Genomic DNA, 9,733 nt, shown 5'->3' on the forward strand with positions numbered 1-9,733 from the left:
CCCCTTCAGTCCTCGCTAGGACTTCCTGATGCAGCTACGTTTTCATTTAGCCCCATTTTACAGATGAGGCAACCGAGGCACAACTAGGTTCAGTAACTTGTCCAAAGTCGCACGGCCAGTAAATCGTGGGGCTGGATCAGAACCCAGCCTTGCACAAGTGACCCCCTCTGACCTAAGCCTCAGTCTCCCCTCTGGGAAAAGAGATCAGGATTGGCCCCTCCCCTGGGGCAGTGAGAGGGGCATACAAGATTGGAAAGCGTGTGGCAGATGCTCATTAAAAAGAGCTGTCATTGTGATACACAGACGAATGGTTCCAGGTGCCTCGGCCCATGTGTGGGCGCCAGGGTGGGCCGCGGTGGGCGCCCAGAAGGTCCGGAAAGCCCCGTGTTTCCGGAGAATGCGCCGGGCTCGCCAGTCTCAGCTCCTTCCTTCCAGCATGTAGCCGGAGGCCTTGCTCAGCAACTCTCCTTTCAATTTTGTTTCTTTCGAAAGCCACACACAGGAGTTTCGTTTTCTTTTTCACCAGAAAGCCGATCGGGGTGACTAGGCCTGTTTCTGGAGCGTGGACAGCAAACACCCGGCCAGCTGACGTGTCATCCCTTCACAGCGGCGGACGCACGGAGTTCAGCCACGCAAGCACCCCTCGCCTCGACCCGCCCCCCCCCCTCCGAGCCCCCCGCTGTCCCCAGGTCTCCGGGCGTCTCGTGGCGGCCACCAGCATGGCCCAGGCCCCCGAGGACCCTGGCGAAACAGGTACTTTCTTCCTTCTAAGGCATAGTGGGGGTTCCCAGTGGGACTTGTACTTCTCTTTCTGGCTCCTTTCCTTGGCCAGATCACAGCAACAGTAGCCGACCACACATCCCTAAGCGCAGGGGTCGGGAGAGAAGAGGCGGGCCCAGGGACCGGTCGGGGAGGACCTGCTCTGCCCCGGTTAGGACCTGCTCTGCCCCGGTTAGTACCGTCCGCGCGCATTTCAGGAGCCCTCAGGGGCCAGCGCTGTGAAGTTTGCGTTTCATACAGGAGATCACTGCGACCCGCCACCACAGCCGACACTGGGCTCTGAACTCGTGTTCGTTTTAAGAAATAACGACTTGCTTTGAGAAGAGGCATCCGGGGACACCTGTGGTCCCCTTCTTCCTCAGATACCCTTTCACTCCTGGAAGAACAGACCAAGGAACCGCACGCTGAGCAAGTGTTGTGTGCTAAAGGGCTTGTGGGCTGTGGGCTGTGGGCGGTTTTTTCGTTTTGTTATCATTAGCTCATTTACTCCTCACTACAATCTTGGAGGTAGCTGCCCTTTTTTTTTTTTTTTTAATTTAAAAACATTTTTTTTTTTTTACATTTATTTATTTTTGAGAGACAGAGAGAGACAGAGCATGAGCAGGGGAGGGGCAGGGAGAGAAGGAGACACAGAATCCGAAGCCGGCTCCGGGCTCCGAGCCGTCCGCACAGAGCCCAACGCGGGCTTGAACCCGCGAGCCGTGAGATCGTGACCTGAGCCGAAGTCGGACGCTTCACCGACTGAGCCACCCAGGCGCCCCTGGGGTAGCTGCTCTTGGCCCCACTTTACGGATGGAAAAAGTGAGGCACAGAGAGGCCACATAGCCAGCGGATCGCAGAGCTGGGGCTCAAACCCAGGAAACCAGCCGTCAGGGCACCAAAAAGAGGAAAAGCGGTGTGCTGGGGAGGGGTGCCACCACGGTGCAGCCCAGGGCCGGGGCTGCTTTCCAGGTTTCTGTTGTATGTCCCCCCAGGGGACACGCAGGTACTCACCACTCAGTAGCTGCACTTAACTTCTCCCTTCCAGGTGTTTCTTTCCTTACCAACTTGTCACTTACACCTCATCCGTTTTGCAACTTCCCATGTACAGATTCACCAGCCGGAAGGCCCAGCACAAGAGGCCAGCCAGCCCTGCGGACTTGGCCTTCACTTTGACCTGCTTGGGGTGGAGGTGGAGGGAGGCGAGGAGGCCTACGCAGGGGCAGGCTTTTCAAGAATCAGAACTCTTTTCAAGACAAGGCAGAGTCAGGCTTGCTGTTGACTGGCTGGGGCTCTCCGGCCGCTGGAGGCAGAACTTGGCAGGTGAAGGGGGGGGGGCGGTGTCCCCAGGTGTCCCGACTACACTTCACCTGCGGCCGACAAGGACGGACATGTCTGACCACAGGGCAAGCCTCACGGCCCAGCTGCGGAGGCAGCAAATGCATCACCCCTTCCCCGACCAGTGTTGCCACCAAGGAACCCGGGAAAAACCCAGAAGGCAGATGGGGCTGTTGCAAAGGGCCCCGGGTCTTCCCTGGGAGGGTCTTGGTTTGCATTTCTCTCGGGCACTTGGGGGACAGAGGTTTCCTGGCAAAAGCTGAGGCTGCTGCCCACAGGGCTCCCTCCAGCTCACCGGGCGTTGCGTGTGCCCTGCTTTCCTCTGCCCACAGAGCAACCGGCTTGGGTTTGTGGGAGCCTGTCTGAAAGCAACAGGGGCCATTCAGAGCCCCTGGGGTTCTGCTTAGGGTCGCTAAGCTCAGAAGGGGAAACAGAGACCCGGGAGGGATCTGCCCGTGCCCTGCCCTGGGTCCTCTGGGCGGACACTTGTCCCAGCGGTGGGTGGAGCCACTGGGTCACTCGTTTATTCAAATGCTGTTTCCCGAGCACCTGCTGTGTGCCCGGTGCTGTGCTGGACACCAGAGGTGCTACAGTGGCCCAGCAATCACAGCAGGGGGTCCCCGGAGCCATTCTGCAAGGGCCCCACCCCGCATACACAGCACCCCGCTCCCCCGGGGAATCCAGGACGGCTCCCCACAAGAGATGGTGTTTGAGCGAGACCCGGAGGCGGAGTGGATGTTGGGGGGCGTAGAGAGGCGGGAGGGTGTTTCTGGCAGAGCGGGCACTACGTGCAAAGGCCCGGGGGTGAGTAGGCTGGAAGGAGCACGAGGGCTGCTGAGTGAAGGGTCCGGCTGCCGGTGGTGGAATTGCCATCCTCTGGGAGACGGGGGTGAGGGATGGGCGGGGGTGGGGGGCACAGAGGGAGAGAAGGGATTCGAGAGAGCAGGGAACAGTGTTTCTAGGCCTCTCTGGACCTGGGCTTTGGGGAGAAAGATCCGTTTCCGAGCGTCTTTAGCTTTCTGGCTCGGACGACCACCACCACTGACGTGGAAGGGGAGCCCCCGAGGACGGACAGAGGGTGCAGGGGGCGGTGACAACAGGCCCAGGAGGGACTTTGCCTCCCTCCCCACTTCTTCCTGCTCCTCTGCCCTCAATCTACCCCACCCTGCCACCTTCCGCTCCCCTGTGCTCTGAGGATGTCTGAGGGCTGAGTGCTCCCCTCCCCCCACACCCCGCCCCTTGCCCTCAGGCGCCCACACCAGGCAGAGGATGTTCAGAAGGCTGGGGCACCTCCTCTGGCCATCAGCCTGTCGGGCCAAGGTCCTTTCTTTCTTTCTTTCTTTCTTTCTTTCTTTCTTTCTTTCTTTCTTTTTTTATTTGTTTTAATGTTTATTTTTGAGAGAGAGAGAGAGAGGGAACTCACGAGCAGGGGAGGGGCAGAGAGAGAGGGAGACACAGAATCCGAAGCAGGCTCTAGGGCCGGGGCCATCAGCACAGAGCCCGACGCGGGGCTCGAACTCACGGACTGTGAGATCATGACCTGAGCCGAAGTCGGACGCTTACCTGACTGAGCCACTCAAGTGCCCCTGGCCAAGGTCATTTCTGAGCAGCCCATCTGCCCGTCACCGAACAGAGGCGTTGTTAGTGAATGTCTGCTCGGGTCTCCGCCCCTCCCTCTGCCCTGGACCCCTTGCACGGGGACCCCCCCCGCCCCGAGCTTCCGGCCCCGGCTTGATCCAAGGGAGGCTCCGTTCTCTCTCTGCCCTCCTCTCCTTCTCCCAGACCTCGAGCAGAGGATCCTGCGGGTGCTGAGGGACGCTGGCTCCCCTGTGAAGTCCGTCCAGCTGGCAAAGGAATGCCAAGTGCCCAAGAAGAAGCTCAACCAAGTCCTCTACCGGATGGAGAAGGAGTCAAAAGTCTCCCTGGCAGGCCTGGCGATGTGGCGCCTGGGCCTGGGAGGCACCGGAGAAGTGGTCCCCACAGAGCCGGCCCAGCTCAGCCAGGGTAACCTGCCCCCCGGGGGTCGGGGTGGGCCCAGCGCGAGCAGTCCCGGCAGCGGACGAGCGAGGTCCGGGCCTGGGCTCAAATACGGGCCCTGCCCCTCGAAGGTGCGTGGCATCCCCTGGCCGTGCCTGGATTTCCTTTTCGGACCACCGGACGTGACAGCAGGCCTGCTGCACGGGGTTGCCAGGGGGCGAGGCGGAAAGGGCCCAGCCTCCTGACCGCGCGAGGCAGGCACTCAGCAAAGCCTGAATAGTGACGATATGGGCACGACGACGATAAGAATAGAACAGACTTAGCTCCTCCGTGGTTCTGCAGGGCAGAGACCAACAGGGCCGGCTTTCGTCAGGTGCCCACAGCGGCTGACGGTGGAGACGGGTGGAGGGCACTCCTGCTCTCCGCCCAGAGAGGTGGGTCGGCCCAGGAGAGGCAGGGCGGGTCTGGAGGCTGACTTGTTCGGCCCTGGACGCGGAGGCCGGCTCTCCCTCGTGCGGAGGCCGCCTTGGTCCCGTGGAGTCCCCGTCCCCTCTCCTGCCCCTCCACCCCCCACCCACCTTTCTTTCTCCAGCGGCGAGGCCCCAGCAGGACGCAGCCGCGGTTCCAGAGGAACCTGACCCTCAGCTCAGCAAACAGCGTAAGCACCCCCGTTTCCTTTCAGCTGCCGGGCCCCGGGGCCCCTGACCCCAAACCCTCCTGGGCCCCTCGAGATGTTACTCGTGCCCCACCCACCGAGGGGTCCCCACGCGGTATCCGGGGGGGAGGTTCAGCCCGCACAGCGGAGGACGCGCGTGGCCAAGGCGCCATCTCTCCGATCAGTGGCCGACATCCACTGCCCATCGGCCCCCGAGCCACAGAACGACCTCCGTGCTGTGATATTACCACGTCCTGCAGACAGGGAAACTGGGCACAGGGGGTCCGGGGCTCCCCCACGTCTGCATGGCCAGCAGACAGTGGAGCAGATAGATTCAAGCTCCGGGGTCCCCCTTAACCACCCACCGCCCTGCCTCGCAGAGAAAGCCATCTACAGGTTTCTGGAAGGCGCTGGGCCCTGTAAGGCCCTGATCATCGCCCGGGCCCTGGGAATGAAAACAACAAAAGAAGTCAACCCAGACTTGTATGATATGAGAAACAGACACCTTCTGAGTCTTGATGAGAAATCAAGTCTGTGGTCAATTTATCGACCAGGTAGGTCCTTACCTGCTGCGCCCAGGTAGGCGGGGCAGGGTGGTGGAGAGAGAGCTTAACATCCGACGCTTGGTCCTTGCCTGGGCGCCCTGCCAGCCCCACCTTCCTTGCCAGACCTTCACAGAGGCTTGCAGGGGTCTTGCGGATGGATCGCTAGAAGGCGGCGCCAGGAAGGCGGGTGTGCTGGTGGGAGTGACCAAGGAGGGCTTCCTGGAGGAGTGGCCCGAGGTTGCAGCTGCAGAAAGCAAGGGGCCAGGAAGGGAGGTGGCCCGCTCCTAACTGTCTCAGCCCCGGGATGTGGGGCTCACCCTGACTTAGCTAACAGTTTGCTAACAGTTTTCTGTCAGCACTTTGCCCAACGTGCAGTTTCGAAGCTCCTGGAAGGGAAGGCTGGGCTCAGACACCCACAGGGTGTGGCAGGCGCGGGGCCCCGCGTTCGGGGTCCACGAGGATGTTCTAAGTTCTCTTACCATCAGAAGAAAAGCTGAATATCGTAGTAATAATAAATGGTGAATCACAACCCCAGCTTAGATTATATCTGTCTCTCATCCTAACACAGTCGTGAAATGTAATTTTGAATATTTTTTATGGAGAAAGGGACCCACAGAGACACAAGAGCTGAGGGGCCGCAAAGGTGGGACGTGACCCTGTGTGCGGAGGCGGCAGAGGCCCCGGCAGGTGCCCACCTGGCCCCCATGGGACTGACACCCAGCTCACGGCCCCCAAAGGGGGTCTCAGCGTCCCTGGCATGGTCGCATGTGACAGGGCCAGATCTTAAACACTGGTGAAAACTCTGAATGCTTAAAAATGTCCGGTGAGCCAAACAAAGCTTATCCAGTGGCCAGAAACAGCCCGTAGATGGCCACCTTGTGGCCTTCTCTAAAGGGAGAGGGGTCCTGGGGCTCAGGGGACGCCCGCAGGGGAAGAGGTGAGCAGTGAGGCTCCCGGGAGCCTCCTGAGGTCGGCAGAAGACGCACAGATAGGGTGACCCGCTGTGGTGACGTCCAAGCAAGGCTCATCTGAGACCCCTGCGGGGCTTGTTAAACACGACGGCTCCTGGGTCCCACCTTGGACCTACTGACTCGGGACCCCCGGGGGCTGGGGACGTGGGGGAACCTGTGTTTTAACAAGCTCCACAGGAGATTTTGTTGCGGCCATCGGTATTTGGAACCCCTGGAGAGATGCAGAGGGCTTGGGTGGAATATTATTTTGCAGATTGTGGAGGAAGAAGCGAGTCCCCTGCGATTATTTACCAGCAAAATCCAATCAACATGATCTGTCAGAATGGACCAAATAACTATATTTCCATTGAGAACTCGGAAGACATCCAGATTGGACACGGGAACGTCATAGTGAAGCCGACCGCCTCTGGGGAGAATGGTGAGTCCTCTCAGAGGCACCTTCAGAGGGACCCGTAGGGGCACCTGCTCCCTCTGGGTGGGGGCCGAGAGGGGGACAGTCAACCTTTTTTATTTTTTAATTTTTTTTAATGTTTATTTATTATTGAGAGAGAGCATGAGTGGGGGGAGGAGCAGAGAGAGAGGGAGACACAGAATCCGAAGCGGGCTCCAGGCTCCGAGCTGTCAGCACAGAGCCCGACGTGGGGCTCGAACCCCCAAACCATGAGATCATGACCTGAGCTGAAGTAGGACGCTTCACCGACTGAGCCACCCAGGCGCCCCCGGGGACATTCAACCTTTGAGGAGAAAGGGCAGCTTTCACATCTCCAAGGTCATCCCTTACGGCCTTCCTGAACATGAGGAAGTCTTCCTACACACCTGGATCAAACCTCTCCTGCTTTCCCTTCATCCCGATAACCTTTTGCCTCCGTTTCAATGGGATCTGATATTTTTCCACGAGACATAGCTTGGTTCACTCTCCTCCAGTAGAATGTCACAAGGGGTCATTGTAGTATTTTGTTTGTTCTAAGACACCCTTTCCCCCCACATTTTAACAGCTTAGAAACTGGGATGCACCTGGCCAGTGGCATCCTAGTTTTGATAAAATACAATCCCGCAGAAGAGTGTTTATTCCATGCCAGGCCCTGGGGTGAGAGGGGACGGGGCCACCTCTCGGACCAGCCGTGGAACACGAGGGACAGCATCAGCCCGAAAGCTGGAATACTCCCTGTGACCTCAAGACAGCCCTTCCCCACTCTGGGCCTTGGTTTCCCCAACTGTGAAATGAGGAACTTTGTTTTAGAATCTGGGTCAATGGTTCCCCAACCTTAGTCCTCCCAGTTTGGGCCATGCCCGTGTCGGATTATTTTCTTCATGTTGTTAAATGGTTTCCCTTTTTATCTACTGAAATTTATTTTATGATTTTATCTTAAATCTTTTAAAAAATGTTTAGTTTTGAGAGAGAGAGAGAAACAGACAGACAGACAAAGGATCCAAAGTGGGCTCTGTGCTGACAGCAGAGAGCCCGAAGCGGGGCTCGAACTCAAGGGCCGTGAGATCGGGACCTGAGCCGAAGTCGGATGCTCAACCGACTGAGCCACCCAGGCGCCCCACTCGAATTTATTCTAAAGTGAACTTTTATAGCATTACCTGAAGTTAAAAACCAGGCAGTTTACCATGAAAATAAATACTGAGAAAATAAAGTAATGTCAGGGCTCTAAATGCTCAGTGTTGAGGGGGCGGTAAAGATATGCCAGCACCTGAGGACACCTGCCCCGGTGGGGTCAGAGGGTGGAGGGCACTAGGGGGCAGAGGCTGTGCTCACTGACTGGGTTTTCGAGTGCCCGGGTGACGCGAGGCCCCAGTCATAAAAACCCGGGGACCCCCACACCGACTGTTCTGCTGGGCCCCCCTGCTCTCCATCAATAGCCTGAAATGCTCATCCCCAGTCTGGCAGTGGCCACAAAGAATTCAGAGGCCTGTCTTCTCCGTCCAGCCAGGACTTTGTATGTATGTGTGTTAGGGAGGTGTGGGCAGAGGGTGGGTGTCAGAGGTCATGTTGCTGTGTCCCCTGCTAGGTTCCGTGGCTCCCCTCCACCTCCCTCCAATGGCACCAGCTGATCCCCTGACTCAGAGTTCCCCGGCTGCAGCCTGGGCGCCCCAGGACATCCGCTTGGAGAAGTCTGTGCTCAGGCGGGTGCTGCTGGGACATGGCAACAAGATGAGCCTTACCAGTGCCCCGGCCGAAGGCCCGGCTGCCTGCAGCCCCTCTGGCATCCCCCCAGGTAACCCATCCTGCCCCCACCCCACCCCATTCAGCCCCTCGCTGCACGGAACATGAGCCAGTCTTTGCGGGGAGAGAGGCATGATGGGAAACTCCTTTCCTTCCACCAGGAGGCTGTCCCACAGAGTAGAGCAGGTGGGGTTTTTAGAGCTCGCACTCAGGATCCCATTCCCCACCACCACCCCCGCTCAGGAAACCTCAGTTTCTTTATCTGTACAACAGACACAGGGCAGCAGAGGCCAGACCAGCTGAGGCAGAGTCAGAGGAGATGGCCAGACTGGAATGGCATCTAAGGAGGGTAGACAGGAGTCATCTGAGTACCAGATGCCCTACTAAGCACTGTCGATGGTGACCAGAGAGCCCAGGCTAAGTCGTCCCCAGCCCTGGTAGTCCAGAGACAGGCCAGGGATGAAAGACAGCAAAGAGGCCAGGGAACACCAGGAGGAGAGTTTCCAGAAGTGGGCAGGCCGATGAGGTCGGGGAGCTCTGTGGGGACCGGCAGCAGCGGCTGCACCGGGGAGCTCGGTGGTGACCTGAGGACACAGAGGAGGTGGGAGTAGGAGGAGGGGAGACTGTGAGCAAGTCTTGTCCAAAGTTTGGATAGGAAAGGGGCCAGGTGGGGGCTGGGGGAGGTTGGGGACAGGCTATGGTTGCATGAAGGTTTTAACCAAAGGTGAAGGCGGCATTCCGGAGCTGTGGGGAAGCCAGCAGCAGAGACGGGAGCAGGCGGCAGGAGGGGGCCGAGTCCCAGGGGAAGGGTGCAGGTGGCACTTGGGGGGCAGTGACCGCCAGCAGTCCAGGCTGTGTGTAGAGGCACCGAGGGAGGCAGGGTCTCTGCTGTGGACCAAGCCTGGTCTGGCCCACCGGGGGGACCTTCAGGGAGGCGAGCGGGCCAGGGAGGACTTGAAAGCCAGGCTGGGGGGTCAGGGCTCGGGGGCCACCATCCAGCTGCTTGTGCAGCCCTCCTGACATCTCTGTCTCTGACCCACAGTCTCTGCCACCACTGTTGGCTCAGGAGCTTCGTTCAAAATTCCAGGGTCCAAACCAGGACCTGACTGCAAGGCGGATGGGATCCAGAGAGTCCACATCAGTTCATGCTTCCTTGAGGACACTGCCATTGGCAACGGCAACAGAATGACTGTCATCTCAGGGACAGCTGGTCCAGGAGGAGTTGCAGAGCCTGAGGACAGCAGAAGGGGCCCTGAGGAGCTGGACAAGGATGCAGGTGAGCCTGGGACAAGGTGGGCCCTGTGTTCTCTCTCTCTCT

General features: G+C 58.9%; 1 protein-coding gene across 4 annotated transcripts in view; it reads left to right on the top strand.

Moving 5' to 3' along the window:
• The first annotated feature begins 382 nt into the window (after positions 1–382).
• Positions 383–9,733, top strand: part of ZBP1 (Z-DNA binding protein 1) — an 18,313-nt gene continuing 8,962 nt past the window's right edge. Inside the window, exons 1-7 of one of the 4 annotated variants that reach the window (XM_049650575.1) lie at positions 383–753; positions 3,880–4,101; positions 4,667–4,732; positions 5,110–5,283; positions 6,499–6,663; positions 8,261–8,467; positions 9,458–9,691. In XM_049650575.1, coding sequence (XP_049506532.1) covers positions 720–753; positions 3,880–4,101; positions 4,667–4,732; positions 5,110–5,283; positions 6,499–6,663; positions 8,261–8,467; positions 9,458–9,691 — 1,102 coding nt within the window. In that variant the 5' untranslated portion in view covers positions 383–719. The remainder of the gene's footprint in view (positions 754–3,879; positions 4,102–4,666; positions 4,733–5,109; positions 5,284–6,498; positions 6,664–8,260; positions 8,468–9,457; positions 9,692–9,733) is intronic. The other 3 variants (XR_007462023.1, XM_049650573.1, XM_049650574.1) reach the window with 3 other exon arrangements.

Source organism: Panthera uncia (assembly GCF_023721935.1).
Source record: "Panthera uncia isolate 11264 chromosome A3 unlocalized genomic scaffold, Puncia_PCG_1.0 HiC_scaffold_11, whole genome shotgun sequence".
Lineage (NCBI taxonomy): Eukaryota > Metazoa > Chordata > Mammalia > Carnivora > Felidae > Panthera > Panthera uncia.